The following is a 16,584-nucleotide window of genomic DNA, read 5'->3' as shown; positions in this document are numbered from 1 at the left end:
TACTTTAAAGGGTCACAGACTCATTAAAATAATCTTACCAAACGAGGTCAGTGAAACTTCTGGACAGGTGCATCGTGGGAGGGCAGCTGCTCAGCATGGACAGGATGCACTCCAGGTAGAGCAGCTGCAGGAGCTGGTTATCACTGGGGGGTGGAAACCCACAGTCAGTTACGCTGCTTTGGCACATTTGTCCCACACGCCAGCGTTCAGTGGGACTGGGATCCTTTATTATAACATTAATACGTAATAATGATCTGAGAGGCGGCTCGAAGCCGGTGCTCCCTGTTCTGCTGAGCTGCTTTCCTGAGGCTATTTGGCACTTTTTCACTTCCTTCATTTACCAACGTAAGGCAGCAGAACAAGTTCAGCTAAACCGAAACTGAACTGCACATAATTTAACACGCAAAAGCTAAACTTAAATCTTCTTATATGTCAATTTTACTTTCTTAAAGAGGCAGCAACCCAAACTGCTCAGGACTCACAGAGGCTGTGAAGGAAATATGAAGACAGTCGGAGTTAGCTATCAAGTCTCTTCCTGCGCACTCCTTACTCAGACTGACCTCTGATTAGTTGCTGCTGCGAATTAAAAGCCTATTAATGCTTCTGACCGTCTGAATTATCTGTCTAAGCATCATTATGGCCGTCTGCACAGTTTACCTGTCTACTGACTCCAGCTTTTCACAGAAAACTGTCAGAACCGTCACCACGTCTTCACACAGCGCCTGGCTGGTAGGAGAGATATCTGCAAACACAGTAACAAGGTTAATTCACAGCGTCTACTTTATCTTTTGTCTACGAGCACAAAACGTGATAAAGAACTCATTATTTCCTTCTCTGTAATAAATAGAAGAAATGATTGTGACCGTGCTTGGCTCTTGAGTCTTTGTGAACGGTTCATGTGTGTGTCAGTGTTTATAGTATCATGAAGATATACAGCATCGCCAGTCTCTCCGTGTGAACGGGTTCCTTACTACCTGCAGATCGGTCATTACATTGGCTTTATGACACGACATAAAAGAGTCCGTGGTGCACACTAAACATGACTGAAAGTGCACAGCCACTAGAGACGGCATAAAGCTTTAATGTTCAGTTCACAGAAGAAGATAAACACACACTGGATAGATGAAATCTGCAGAGTCACACCATCAGTGAGGAATAAAAAAGAAATTACGGCCTCTTCTCTGCAGGTGGAGTTAAAGGAAAAGCTGTTTTGTCCTCTAAGTCAAGAGGGATTATGGTCTGGATGGTGGCCATGTCAGAGCCCAGCGGTCCTGCTTCAGTCTCCATGAGTCTACCCTAACCTTTCCTGGTCTCAACTGAAAGCAAATGAAAACTGAGACTCCACCAGGGACGTCTTGACCAGTATCAGGGCTGGATCGTACTGTGATTCAACCAAGCCTAGTTATTTATTTTAGGTCTGCCATAAACCTAAACTACGTCCCTGTAGCGTCACAACTTCGCCTTCTGTTTTAATGGCGGCTGTCTAGTGTCAAAGCTTCCAGAAAATAAAAAATAAAAACAGGAAGATGCAGAGTCCACTCAGGAAAAAGCTGCACTCAAACAACAAACACTGAAGCAGCGTTTGAAAGAAAACTATTCCAGAGGGTCAGGGAGTTTATGGCATCGTTGGAGGAACAGAACATTTCTGCAGTAGAGCTCCCCTCTCCACACTACATTAACTTAGACTTAAAGAAACATTTATTGTTTCTAGAGGGACTATATTAACTGGCACACCTAGTGGAAAGGAAGCATGTCATGAAATGTTTGCTCTCTCACTTGCTCCCGGAAAAAAAAGGAAAAGACAAGTTAGTTCCTGGTCGGAGGCAAAGGACTGAATGTGATTGTGTTAAGTTTCTTTCTGCAAAGAAGTGAATTATGGGCTGAGTAAGTTTGAGTTTGATCTTTATTTCAAACTTTAAAGTTAATTTAGAGGGAAAAAAAATGGTGTTTGAGTATAAATATGAATGCATGACCGAGATTCTGAGTTAATCGTAATGACTTTGAAATGAATTAATAGATTTTCATGAAAGTAAATGTCAAAATGTGAAGAACAGAATTTTTTCCTGTTTATTTTATCAGGTTATCAACCTGTTCTATCATTCAAGCAACCAGAAGACAATGAAAGCAAAGAATAAGAAGAACTGAGTCGTCCTTTCTTCAAAGCCGATTAAGCAGTTTTTCAAGTTTGGGCCGAGCTGTGGTGACAAAAATCAGACAGAACTTGACAAATATTAAAAGACTGATATTGGATCAGAGGGGAAAAAAAACCTGATCCGGACATATTTAGAGTTTACTGCAACAACTCTGTCACTGCATAAATCCACACCTTGTCACGTCAGTGCTGGACATCCAGATCATCAGGAGACTTTTAGTCTAAAGCGACTCAAATGTGCATATTTTTCCTTCTAGCTAAGATAAAGGAGACTAAAATTGGATATGATGTACCTCTCCTCTGCAGCGGCGGAGCAGTCACCTCGTCTCCGTCCGCACCCTGGAGAGGAGCACACATCAGACAGAAACATATTCATTATTTCCTCCTGGGCCGCGCTGTGTTACAAGTATAATGTGATGTGTACATGTGTGCGTGTCTGTGTGACCTCCTGTCTGTGTCGTAGCTGCAAGGTCAGATCTCCCAGTATCTGGCTCAGCGTGGCTCTGACTGCCGTGTTGATGCTGCGCTGGTGACAGCTGGACACGTAGGTCCCGATGCACACCTACACACACGCGCACACACACGCACACAGACACACAATAACATCTGTCATGATCTTTCCGATGTGGGAGTCACAGAAACAGGAGAGCGGTGACGCACAAGTCCCAAGAAGGCATCACAGAGGCGCACCAATCGCTCTCCCAGAACACTGAAACTGTCCGGGAGACCGATGGGAGGTTTCCATGGCGTCATGGGTTGCTACGGTAACTAGACTAAGGAGCGGCGTGGGGGGGGCGGATGCATTGTCAGTGTGTGTCAAACATATTTCAGGCAGATTAGAAGGTCAAAGAGTGAATACTGTGGAGGGCTAGACAGCAGGTAGTCAGAATCTGAGCGCACACACACACACACACACACACACACACACACACACACACACACACACACACACACACACACACACACACACACACACACACACACACACACACAGACACACTGCCACGCTGTATCTGGAAAATACACACATCTGAACACACATGGTCGTGGTTGTGCCACGACTTGAATTCTTCCTGCAGTGTTAGTTATTAAATCTGTTCTAAGATGCTTAAAGTGATAATTATAATTAGCGCCTGGTTCCAGACTAAAAGATGCCAAAGAGTCAGTAGCTCCAGGTACCAGCTCTTATCAGAATATGAGACCCCGTTTGGATTTTAATTATGGACACAACTGGACATGTTATTATCTTTACGTGTCAGGACGACGGTAAAAGGAGGTGAAGTTGGGAGCGTTAAAATCTTCCAGCAGCAGGTATGAGAGGAGGGATGTAAAGCAAAGAACATATTAATTGTAGTTGTAATAAAGTGTGGATGCACATCTGTATTGATGTTGATTGTAAGTGGCATTAGACGCCTCAGATCACTTCTTATCAGAATATGAGTCTGGTAGCATGGCACTGGGATGTCTGATTCAGTCATATTATTATTATTATTATTATTAAATTATAAGAAAGATAGAAATGTCTCTGCATGCAACTGCAGCCATTTTGTTTTTAACAAACTCAACTCCACATCTCCATGGAGCAGAATCAGCTCCCAACAGAGAGACTCCAGAGTATCAGATGAAGATATTTTACATTCAATATTAAAAGTGATTTTCTAATCAGTGCTGTATGATAGCTGTCGCTTATTGTCAGTAAGAATGAGACTGGGATGAACATGTAAGCAACAGCTACATAAAGAAAGACGCAGAAGTAATAAAGTTCCATGTATCTAGAAATGATCTATTATTGTTCATCCTTAGAGCCGACAGCGGCAAAAACAAGTCAAGCAAGTTTTGTGATGGGCTACACCCACTTATGTTCCTACTGAAGTAGGAAGAACTGAAGATGCTACTTGGATGAGTGGCAAAATAAATGTCTCTAACAGACCAGTTGCCTTTCTGAAACGTTTTTTATTTTTATTTTTATATATCATGACCTGGATGAATGAGAACCTTCTCAGACAGAAACCTGACACAGACACATAGAGAACATGTCCAAGAAAGTCTTCCTGCTCATCGTTCCACCCAGTGATAAAAACTTGCTATTAATATTTGCACATGGTGATGAATTACTATATCGCTTTCCATTTCTGCAAGCACCATCCACGGCAACAGCCATTTCTGTAATTTCTCCAGTCAGTGCATCACATGTACATTTCCAGGTTTATATGTTTTTTTCTTCTTTCTTGAAGTTAACTTATTTAATGTATGTGGCGCTAAAGAGATTCTGATCTGATTCTGATATCTGCACCTTTAGCTTCTCTTCCTCTAGGTGGCGCTAGGCAGCTCACCGCCGTGAAGAACCTGACATTTACTACACATGAATGGAAGAATTTGTCTCTGTCCTGTCAAAGTGGCACACTGGCACCCCATAATCTATAGCTATGGCCTCCAGTCCCAGCCTTTACATCACATCATTACTTTCCGTCTTTCTCCAAGGACAAAAACTATCCACAAAATAGGTCAAAAATAATGAACTTTTAAAATAAAATTCAGCACGTTGCCGGCTTGGCTTCACATCCAGACCCATACTTTAAGTTTCAGAGATATTTCAAGGTAGTGATGTCTGATTTGTGGCTATAATATCAGATGTCTGAACAAACGATGTGGTGTCTTCAGTCTCGCGTGTCTGTAGCTGCAGACATCAGATCTGTTTTCATGTACCTGGTAATTACATTAGAAGTGAAGTATAAACCTCCAGGTCCCAGTGTTTGAAACCGAGTAAATCCCTCAGTGCTGCCAATCCCTGCATTAACAACCTGCGCTGACGTTACTGATAATAGAGTGCTGCTGACAACCTTTGCAGCCACGCTGAGTTATGACCCAACGCAAACAGAAGCACACACACAGAGCAGATGGCCGGGGCTGGCGGCACAGAGCCCATTAACGCAGCACGTTGACCAGGTTTTTATGAACTGTTAATGGGCATCAAACAGGAGCCGCTGCTGCTCTGCTGCTTTCCTAAAGATAACGCTCAGGAATTAGGAAAAATAATCAAATCAAACGTGGAGATAAACAGCGATGGCTCCAGGAGATTTATATCGGCACGTCTGGTTGGATGCTTGTACTTGAACATGTGCAACGGCGACGGAATCTAATCTAATCTAAATGTTTGAACGTGGCTTGACCACAGTGTTCGTTATAAAGGCGAAATTCTAATGTGATCCAGTTTAATGGAGAAAGAAAGAATCGGACATGACAAACCGAGCTTTTTCCTCAATATGCTCCAAATACTGAAATGAAACTGAAAGTTCAATTTTGTGGGTTACTAGATTTCTTTAAGACATTCTGAACTGTGGTAGTGAAGTTTACGTAGCCGCAAGAAATATTTGAGCAGTTTGGATGTTTTGGAATATCTTCATCTCAAAGGCTCCACCTGTTCTGTGTTTGTGTTTTCCAGTAAAATGTGTGTGCACCCTCTGGAAAATTCATTTCACTTGTCTGAATAATGGATGAGATTACAGCATGAGACAAGGCCGTCGGGACAGATTAAAGCTTCAGGGTTAAAAATAAACTGAGCCCACGTTCCGATTGTGCTCTTATTCCTTAAAAAAAAAAAAAAAAAGAAACAAGTGAGGCCTTCTGTCTTTGACTCACTCTGAGAGGATCCAATCGATACTGTCACCATGAAGAAAACCCTGTTTTACTTGAAAGAACTGCCTCACAAACAAACAACAATGAGAGGATGTCAATGAGCTGCTTCCACACAGCTTTTCTTTTCTTTTCGTTCCAGAGCTCATTAAATCTCAACTCAGCCTTTAGGTAAATAATTAGGAAGACGCAAACAACCAGATCTAAATGTTGCAGATGCCTTTTCAAACACTGCCGTCTTACCTCAGCTATCCGCAGGATGGAGTCTCCATTAATGTCAAAGTTTGGGGAGTAGGTGATGCACAGCAGAACCTGCACAAAGAACGGGAGAGAGGAGTTCACTCTGTGATGGATGAATGAGGGAGACAGAATTAAAGGATCAGAGTAAAGGTCTCCTAAGCAAAAAAGTGTTAAACCCAAATTGGAGAGATCTGTCAATTAACAACAAAGTACCACGAGGTTAGAAGCTCCTCATAAAAAGGACAAATTACTCCCAACTATCAAAGAAACTGTCTGCAGGGAGGGTTTCTTCTTGTAGACCTTTCAGCTGCCACACAGTTTAATTTGGGCTCGGTGCACTGAGCCTCAGGGTGCCGGAGTCCCCGGTTCTTACCTTCATGACTTCCACCTGGAGGTCTTCATGCAGGGATGGGGTGACTCGGACGGCCTCCAACATCTGGCTGAGCAGCTGTTTCTCCAGAACCTCCACCTCCACCTCCACGCCGACACCACCCACGAACCTGTCCTCACACAGGAGCTTCTGAGACGAGGAAATAGGAGACGTAAAGAAAGGAAGAGCAGCGGCCGCTAATGTAAGATCGTTTATTTAACAGTTCGGTTGTGTCTTCCAGTACCTGCATGCCGGTGAGAGCAGTCTGTCCAGTTTGGTGTTTCTGGACTCCAGAGCCATCTGCAGAGGCAGCAGACAGCGCTCTCTGGAAGGACACAAATAAAAAAAAGAAGTAGCTGTCTTATCATTTTCAACTCAAACAACATTTAGCATACAGTCGACACAATGAGCCACAGGCGCATGTTTGAATAAATACAACCAGGAAACATGCATCTGGAAGCAAAGTTTACAGAAAAGATTCACGTATGTGATTAGTGGCAGGAAGTGTGGATTTTGAATACGTCTTACAAAAGTTGAAACCTGTGGTATCTGATAGTAGAGCTGTACAGTAACTGCAGGACTGAACAGAAAACACATCAGCAGAATATGAGAAGCTCTAAACATCCGACCTGCTCGATCCATCTTTAAGCACCTGCGGTCAAACCTGCGATTAAAATGTGTCTCCACATGCGTCCAAACAACACCTGAAATCTGATCTCAGTTTCGTGCTCTGTATGCAAATAAACCCCAACATCATTCGGTGAACAGCAGAATATTGATCTCTATGTTATCTTCATTAAAGCATTAAGTTAAGAAGGTAGATTAATGTCTCCGGCCCATTATTAGTTGTCATGTGGTCAGAGTTCAGATCTTCAACACATTCTAGACGGCCACTTGTGATCCGAGTGCACAGCACCGAGGTTAATGCAAGATCTGAACAAAGCCTCACACTTCACCTCCCCCTCTACTCTTCTTCATGAGACTTAATAAAATAAAATAAAAATAATCCAAATGGGACATGACTTCTCATTTCACTGATCACTGGATAAAATCAGTGGCTGGTTATTGGCCATTTTTGCATTTAAGAAAATTAAGAAAAGAGATTTAAATCAAAGCGTGACTGAGACTGTGATGCAATGCTACAAGCTAACAGAGAATATATTTTACACCTATATGCTGTCAACTGCAATAAATAAACAAAAAAAAAAAAAAAGTCTTGGCCGTCACATTCAATGAGCTGTAAACGTTGTGGTTTAAAAAAACCTCAGCGTCCTCTGTCTCAGCGTCCTCTGTCTCAGCGTCCTCTGTCTCCGTCTCCGTCTCCGTCTCCGTCTCAGTATTTGTGCTTGGCTGAGTCACTGCTCGTCTCTGAACACTCACATCGGGCGGGCGCGGCAGTCGACAACATTTGCAGTAAATAAGTCTAAAAGCTAAAAGACCTGAATGCGAACGCTCAGAAAATTACAGCAAATGACTCATTCCTACTGTTTGGTGCCATTTCAGCGTCGTTTACTTCATCAAAAAAAAAAAAGAAAAGTAAAACTGTCCATGTTTGTTTTATTTCATGTGAAGGAGGATTCATTAAACTATCAGAAAACTATATTGGTTCAGCTCAGGATATTAATAATAATGACTTTGACCATTTTTTGAATGTGAGAGACCAAATGTTCACCCAGTTACAGGACGTCCTCATTTCTATCAATATATGGTTTCAATTGAATGTACTGATGCACTAATAAATACAAACTGAGTAATGAGAAATGTAGAATTTATTTGACAGGGCAGTTTAACCTACTTATCTTAAAATTAGAGAAATCATTTTAAGTTGAACTAATCCTGCAAACATATGATTGTATTCTATAGTAGAAGCTGTTAGAAATAAGCATTACCCCAATTTTTACCCAAAATGCACCACACTGTGTCGTGAACTCAAATGGCACCGAACGACCCAAATAAGATGCTTTACAAAATGAAAAGTGAGTTAATCTTGTACTTTCCCAAACTAAAGGATCCTCTCTTTGTTTTTAAGGACGTCCCACGGGGCCTGTCTTCCATCTTTGCTGGAGGGGCTTTAAATTTTCTGTCACTGGCCGAGAACTTCTGCACTATATTACCAGGACATTATTATCAATATTTTAATTAATAATCACAAATAAAACAACTGTGGTTACTGGATGAATAATTCATGAGCTGCAGCAGCACTCAGAGTTTATGGAGACGTCATCACAGCGGCCACAAGCAGCAGCAGCAGCAGCAGCAGCTCTACGTTCACTATAAAGTTTACATTTAATACATTAAAAAGTTTCCAGTTCATTTTCATTTTTAGATTAGATAAATAACGTGGTGTCACGGAAAGAAATATCAGACTTTAATCTCTTGCTGCAGTCACTGTGAACAGTTGCCTGCATTTTTTTTTTAAGATTTTTTACATGCACACCTAATGCATGATTAGTATAAAAGGGTGTGGCCTCAATATTAGGTACATAAAAAAGGTAAAATCCAAACTGGAAGCAGCAGCACAGCAGTGAGTCGTGAGCTTTGAGTTTCGGTTTTGGTTTTGGTTTCCTCCTGTTGTCACTGTCAAAGTTGAGCATGTGTTGCTTTGACAGTATGTGTAATTATTAAATTCAAAGGACAAATAAGTTTAATTGCAGATTGTGTTCTGATTTTGATTGATTGATTCATTCATTTCTTTTTTCTGTTGTTCAGTTCACATCTCACAGTCTGTCTCCTTCTAAAGACTGAACACTACTCATTAAAATGAATAAAGTTTAACTTAATCCCTGACAATATAATGGAAGTGATGTTCAAACAGAGCGGAGCATGTGATGTGTTTGAAATCAAGGAAACACGGAGAGAGCAGAAATTTAATATTTGCATTAGAAACTTGATTTGAATGTGCAAAGTTAACATTCAAATTATTCTCCTGCCGTTAAATAGATGAGTGAAACGGTTAAATTTCAATATTTAGTTATCTGGTTCCAACAGCGAAGGCTGAACTGAACGTGGAGCTGTAATCTTCAGTTTCTAGGACACAAAAACAAGGACAAGTGTTCAACTCACCGAAGCTGTGACGGGGAAATCTTGGCTGATCCATTCAGAGACTCAAGAGTTTCTGTAATTTAATGGGACAGAGAAAAGCAGACGTTGAGATAACCAAGACCTGACAGATATGACACCAAAAGAAAAAAGAGCAGGACAGGAGGACGAGCCTGAGGTCGTTCTTGACTCGAACCAAAAATATATTTGATACAAAGGAAAACAACGAATGCACAGAGGAGGTACCGAGTTAAAGTAGAAGCTGCTGATATTATATTATAAAACAAAGGGGTATTTTCTCACACCCTCAACTCTAAATTCTTGCAAACACATTTTTATAATTTCGCAGGAAAACTTAAATTTACCAGCAGGGAGTGAGGTCACGGGCCTGTGTCTGGGAGCAGCACTGCTCCTTCTCATCATATATAAATAAAAGCTGTTTTCTTTGCACAGCCTGGAAGCTACATCAAACTGAACACGTTGTTCATTTGCAGAACTCTGGTGCATGAACCACAGCAGGGCCGTAAAAGCCGGTGCCTCTCACTCGCTGCTGATGCTCCACTTTAAATTTGATTACTTCCTGGTTTCAGGACCTAAAGTGTTGTTGAGGGTTCATCAGAACTTCGTCTCGATGGCACTGTAAATACGAACCGAACCGAGGTTAATGTGAAGCGTCTGCCAACTGTCTGTTCATCCTCTACACTACGGCTCCATCACCGAGACACGTCAGTGACAGATTTCTTCATTGCCACCGTTTATTTTGAGTCAGTCACACAATCACAGCAGCTGATCAGTGCCCAAAAAAATACCTCCTCTTAAACCTCCTGACTAAAACTAAAACTTAAAATACGACACTCATTTCTTTAATTTACTATCCTCCTGAGTCACTGAGGACAAAAACATCCACGTCCAAAAAACTGCTACAAAAACTTAACTGATTAATATTTTTTATGCTTTTTTTCAGCACTTTATGTAACTACAAAAAATACAAAATCATTTCAAGGATTTTAACACTTTAAATGCCAGTTTGGTTACCTAAAGTCACTGTTATCTGTAACAAAAAGAAGTCTTTATTGAGATGGCTATTTCATGATGACATGGTTTAAAACATTAGTGCTAAAAACGGACACTGGGATAAACAGTCGTCTTCAGGGTGTAACCGTATGAGCACAGAATCCTCTTAAGTAGTAGGTCAGGTAATTACACACACCTGGTGGGCAGGCTGTGGGTCCACGGGTGGAAAATACCATCCCTCATCCATAGATGGCTCGTCAAACATAAAACAGAGATATCTGTTTTGTATATTTTGTGTTTGATGGTATTTTTCAGGAGTGGACTCTTCTTTCAAGCTTCTTTCATGCCTCTTTCCAAAGAGCACCCTCGTTATAAGCATAAAACTCTTCCTGAGCACCCTGGACCCTGTTTTACAAGAAACTGTGCCACGTGCATTAACACAGACAAAACGATGGGCACATTTCTCCTCTTCGTCTGGCTAAACATCAATCCTCTGTTTTATCAGATTTACAGTGAACAGCGCATCCTCGTGCTGAGACGGCATCAAATAACTGGATCTCTAAGCCTCAGAAACACAACATTTCTCCTGGTAGAAACTCGAAATATGAGACATTGTTCTGACATCTGTAAAAACTGAAATCCTGTCCTGCTGCAGACGTGTTTCAAGCTTCAATCTGCCACAGCGTGTGCTTTGTTTACATCTGTGTGTGTCAAAGGTGTTTGACCTCCTTCGCATTCAGATAAACTGCTCTCTGATTAACATCATGCATGTCGGGTTTTTGAACTTTTTTCATTTTATAGGTCAGTGAAATAAAATCCATGTGTTTAGATTGAGCACAGTTTGCATCTGTGTGTGTGTGTGTGTGTGTGTGTGTGTGCGCGGGTCCATGCAGTGCACTGTGGTCATGCCCAATTAGGCCTCTACTTGCCCTTGGACAGTGTGTGTGCATTAATAGCGTGCATGCGTGGGCACAATTACACAATTCTCCCTCCATCAGCACAACCTGAAGCCATCCTTTTCCTGCTCCGAAAGGTCAGTGGCTGCTAACGGTGCTGCTACTGACGTCAGTGGAAACCGATTTACTTCCACACACTTAAAACACATTTTATATATCCCCTCTCATATAGTTTCTAACCGGCGTAGTGCAGCTTCTCCAGGCTTCTTTTCGATTCACTGCGAGCCAGAAACATCACGCTTGAACAACCTGTAGAGAGGACTAATGAGTCAGCAACAACTCCAGTCTTTCAGCTGCTACCGTGCTGCCATGTTTCTGCTTCTCTCACTATTATACTATAAAATCTCTCCCGTTTTTAGGCAGAAAATCCTCAAATACAAGGGTTTAAAACGTGTTTTAGTTCGGGAGCTACACATACAGTCCAATCTGATCTCAAGTCGGCCAGACCAGGGACATAACAGAATGATAAGTAACTCAGCTCCAGACTCTTTTCTGTTTGTTTTTGTGCAAAGAATAAAAAGTATTTTTTAAATTCGATATTTTTTAAAAATGAAATTTCCTAAGAAAAAATAGGTGCATATTACTGTCTCCTGTTTAGTCTCATGTTGTGTTCTGTCCACTCTTCTTTCTAAAACGATCGACAAATTAGGAATACAAGTTATTTTCACTCACAATGCTTCAGGCCACATTAGAGGCTCAGGTGGGCTGCTTATGGCTCGTGGCCCTTATGTTTGACACCTCTATTCTAATGGCTGTAACAATGTGGAGCAAACCATACACTGTAGTATCCTCTAAACATGTATACATAGGTCATGAATACATGTTAAAACCTCCGTGCATGCATGGAGCAGCATCTGACCTGTGACCTGACGCTTCACCTGTATTTTTACACAGCGACTGAAAAACCTGTTGGTGACTGAGACTAGCATGTACTAAAAAAGGTTTGTGCCGACGGGTTCCTAACAACATTATGAGAGAGTCGCATCCAGCATTCATTCTATTGTTTATTTGGATTTTTTTAGGCTGCAGATTTTAACCTGTTTTGGGTGATGACGCTCAGGAACAGGAGACACGGTAAAATCCGACCTAACCCGAACTACCTTCACTAACACAGAAATGTGTAATGTTCTTAAATTTGTCTTAAAGATTTGACGCTTTCCTGCTTGTGCGTCGTGGTTTCAGCTGCAGGCCGGAGTCAGTGGATTGGAGCAGCTGTTTAGTTTTTGCCATAGTCTCTAGCAGGTGAACATCCCTCCCCACCATCCCCTGCTGGCCCCCCTTCCCTACAACCAGAGAACCCGACGGGAGGTGGGGTGGAGGGGGTCGGCTGTGGTACACTCACCGCAGGCGAACACGCAGGCATCGCGGATGCCTTTGTGCTTGTGGCCGGACGCGTCTTTCTGCAGCTTTCGCAGGATTTCCTCCATGCTGGCTCCCGGGGAATGGACGGGCGCTAAGGAGTCAGTGCCTGGCTGGGTGGCTGCGTTTGTGTACGTGCGCGTTTTGTCTGTGGTATTTTTAAGGGTGCCGTGGCAGTGACAGCATCCCTGGACCCCCCCAACGAAGACGATGATTCATCCCAGCCACACCACAGGCCGGCGATCAACCCCGAGAGAGCTGGAAGGAGGAAGCGTCTCTTTCCCTGGGAATAAACCCGCGGCTACGGCCTCCAGACACAGCAGCGAGGATCACCTGACACAATAATAATCCGAGCAGCGACCATCACACACTGTCATCCGTGCAGTGGTGGGGGAATTAAACGAATAAACGCCCCTTCTCTCGTCTACGTCGCTCGTTTAATTCCTGGTTTTCAAAAATCCGTTCCAGCTGCTCCTTGTGTTCTTCCCTCAAACCAGATCCGGTTCCTTCCGTCCCTCGCACCAGGCTTCCTGTGCACCTCCAGGAATACGCCTCAGCGCTGTGGCTGCAGCGGCGACGACAGCGACCTCCGTCTAAAAGGCGGATTCCTCTCCAACCTGGCAACACAGTATTTACACGGTCGTTCCTTGTGGGGACGCGTGAAACTGTGGCCCGGGTTCCTGGAGTCACTGGATCCGGACTCTCTGCCGCTGCCGGGCGACAGGTGGATGAGGCTCCGCCTTCAGTAAACACCCTTCAGACACCAAGCGATGGATTTAAATAGAAACGTTTTTGACAAAATAATATTCAATATTTGGTTAATTCCTTTGTATTTTCTGAAAAACCTGAAAAAAAAAAAAAGATTTGGGCCATTATTGTAACAGGGTGTCGATATATATAAAATGAATAAATGTACTGGATACATTTAATGTCAAATTAAATTAAAATTTCTGCTCTGTCACAACTGTTGAATATTTTCAACACGCAAACTCACTCACAACCTCATGAACCAGGGAATCTGGTCACTAGCATGCTAACATGCTAACATGCTAACACATTATCCCAAATGTCCTTATTGTACCTACAAATTGTCCCTGAAAAACAAATCAATAAATGAATAAAGATAGGAAATGCTAAGTTATATTTATACTACTAATAATAATCATAATAATAATAATGATGATGATGATAATAATAATAATCATAATAATAACAATAATAGGGTCATTTAAGAGTATTTACGAGTTAGTATTCTTATACTTTACAATTAGAATACAGTGATTAGCATGCTTGCTGATTAGTGTGCTAAACATGCTGTCATGTCTAAGATTAGCATCATAACATTAGAAAGTTTGTTATATATAGTGGTTTGCAAAAATGCTAATATTTTAATAGTAAACACATACGATGGTATTTTCATGCTAAATACGGTGGAATGTGTTGAATATTAAAACATTTGCATTTTTGCTATTTAAAAGACTAGACATTCTGATGTGTATAAAGATACCGTTAGCATTAGCCCGTTAAACTTGTTAACAGGCTAAACATACAGATAAAGGTATCGTTGATATTTGCATGTTTGCTTGACATCATGACATTTGTAAATTTGCTGCTGGTTCTCTTTTAGCACCGGTCAGCACAGACTCAGACCTCCCATAATCCCCTGTGCAGTTCTTAACACCCGAGCTAAGTCCTTCCTGTCCTGTGCCGTGCAGCTCCTGAGGCAGAAGAGCCTCTGTTGGACCTTCTTCACCAGATGTGCAGGGTTTACAGACCAGATCAGGTCATATCCTAGTCCACAACGACCTCCCTGGTCTTACTGGTGTTCGGAACAAGGTTGTTGTCTGAGCACTACTCTGTTAACATCAGTATTAGATGGTTTGCTTGTTAATATGCTAAACATATTTGTATTAAAATTACCATTAAAATATTAGCATAATAAAGGACGTAATAATAATATTAGCCTGTTTTCTAAACACAATGCTGTGTGTCAGTGTAGCACAATAACTGTTAGAAACTACAAGTTTGCTTCCAAAAACTACAAAGTTCACATTTCCTTAGCTCCACAAGGTGGCGTAAGTGTGGACAATCTACCTGTCAATCATTGCCTCCCCTATAAATCTAGACCTGGATGGGCCGAACTTATTTCAGTGTAGTTGATGAGGATTATGTTTATGTATTAAGCTAATATTAAGTTTAATGGTTTGATTTGATTTATTGTTTATTATGAAGTTTTACTAGATATTACTTGAATTATCTACTTTTAACATAACATGTATTATGATTGGAAAGCTACATATTTTACCTTGGCTAACATACCTTACTCCTGAAATGTTTTTAACGAGCAGTAAGTGCTTTCTAATTACTTGCCAGACAGTTCCATTAATCAAAATTTTATAACTAAGGACTTCCAAACAAGAACGCGACCTTCATAAATATACAGCCACGTGCGCTTCGTTAAGAGTCTGTAGCTGTTCAGGTAGGAGGGAGATGATTGATGCGTTCCCGCATGCATTCATTACCTGGACACACCTGTTCCCATTAGGGTCATAGCTGCGACTAAAAAATAAGGCAACAAAAGGATGGTGAGTTAATAAAGTTGATTTATGGATCGCAGATGATTAAAAGGTCATTACATTAAACCTCAGCAGGTGTATTAAAAGAAGAAGAAGAAGAAGAAGAAGAAGAAAAACAGAATCAGACAGTGAGATCTGCAAAGTAATGAGAGTGATGAACTGGAAGCCTGACAGGTTTTTACTCAGACGTGTTATTGTCTGACCAGGACTTTAATTAGGAAATTAATGAGATTCTTACAAAGACAACAATCAGTCATTAATTCTAAGAAGCCACACTTGTTCTTTTTGCTCAGACACATAAACACAATCTAAAAACAACATGAAATATTTTTTCTTTTTTATCCGGGAAAGCAGATATTCATCCAGAGTAACCATTCATCCATTATTTTAATAATATCAGCTTTGAGCAGATGCTTCTTCTCTAACAGATGTTTTCTTATTGTGGCCTATATTTGGTGATTGGTGTTAGAAATGTTGCGCTCATGTGTTTCCAGTCTCCAAACCTAATTTTCAACAATAAATATTAAAGAGCAAAAGAAAAGACGTAGACAACGATATATTCTGCCAAGATCTAATATACTAGAAACAAGGAAACACAAAAAAATCCACATAAAGTAAAAGGCATTGATGAAGCTGGCTAATGATTTGTCCTAAACTCCAGTTCATTCATCTAAAAGTGTCAGGAAGGATTTGTGGAGGCTGGAAGGTTGTGGAGTAATGGTTAGAGAAGCAGCTCTGGGGCTGAAGGGCCACAGGTTTGCATCCATGGCCGAGGTAACTCGAGGACGCACTTTACCCCACAAAGTGACAGCTGCAAGAATGCAGAAAAAGAATTTCCCCATGTGGGATAAATACAATAAAAAATATTATTGTTATTGAACATTAAGACAAACAGAAGGTTTACGTAACAGGATTTCCAGTGTGGTGCCGAATCAGCAAGAACCTTGACCCCGGAGGCTGCTGGCGTGTCAGGCTGTTGCCTTTGGTGTTTTTTCTGTGTAACCGTGCTGCTGATGTTGATTAAAATAGCCTTTTGAAGTTAGACGTCCTCTGAAGCCGTCTGACCTGTTTAAAGACTGAGTCTTGTTTGTGTAGCGGGCTATTTTTTGCAGCTTTGCACTGATTAAATGTGACTTTGTAGGGTGATGGCAACAATCTCGCCCCCTTAAAATAATACTTTAAAGTATATTTTAGTACTTTCATCTTTGTAGAATATGATTAACCCATATCTGTTAAGAACACAAA

The 16,584-nt window shown here is 41.4% G+C and overlaps 1 protein-coding gene and 1 long non-coding RNA gene across 2 annotated transcripts in view; one reads left to right on the top strand and one right to left on the bottom strand.

Annotated features, from left to right (window-relative positions):
• The window catches only part of arfgef3 (ARFGEF family member 3), a 46,618-nt gene extending 32,772 nt beyond the window's left edge, over positions 1-13,846 (bottom strand). The window contains 10 exon segments of the mRNA XM_047602653.1: positions 39-143; positions 658-742; positions 2,446-2,491; positions 2,598-2,714; positions 6,029-6,097; positions 6,399-6,545; positions 6,640-6,665; positions 6,668-6,720; positions 9,459-9,510; positions 12,747-13,846. Of these exon segments, the coding sequence (XP_047458609.1) occupies positions 39-143; positions 658-742; positions 2,446-2,491; positions 2,598-2,714; positions 6,029-6,097; positions 6,399-6,545; positions 6,640-6,665; positions 6,668-6,720; positions 9,459-9,510; positions 12,747-12,831 (785 nt within the window). The 5' untranslated portion in view covers positions 12,832-13,846.
• LOC125018632 lies at positions 12,276-13,692 on the top strand. Its single transcript, XR_007113978.1, has 2 exons — positions 12,276-12,478; positions 12,587-13,692. It is a non-coding gene; the product is annotated as an uncharacterized LOC125018632 (long non-coding RNA).
• Positions 13,847-16,584: the final 2,738 nt, after the last annotated feature.

Source organism: Mugil cephalus, chromosome 13, assembly GCF_022458985.1.
Source record: "Mugil cephalus isolate CIBA_MC_2020 chromosome 13, CIBA_Mcephalus_1.1, whole genome shotgun sequence".
Classification (NCBI taxonomy): Eukaryota; Metazoa; Chordata; class Actinopteri; order Mugiliformes; family Mugilidae; genus Mugil; species Mugil cephalus.
The sequence above is the reverse complement of the archived record's forward strand: the minus strand, read 5'-3'. Positions and strand labels throughout refer to the sequence as shown.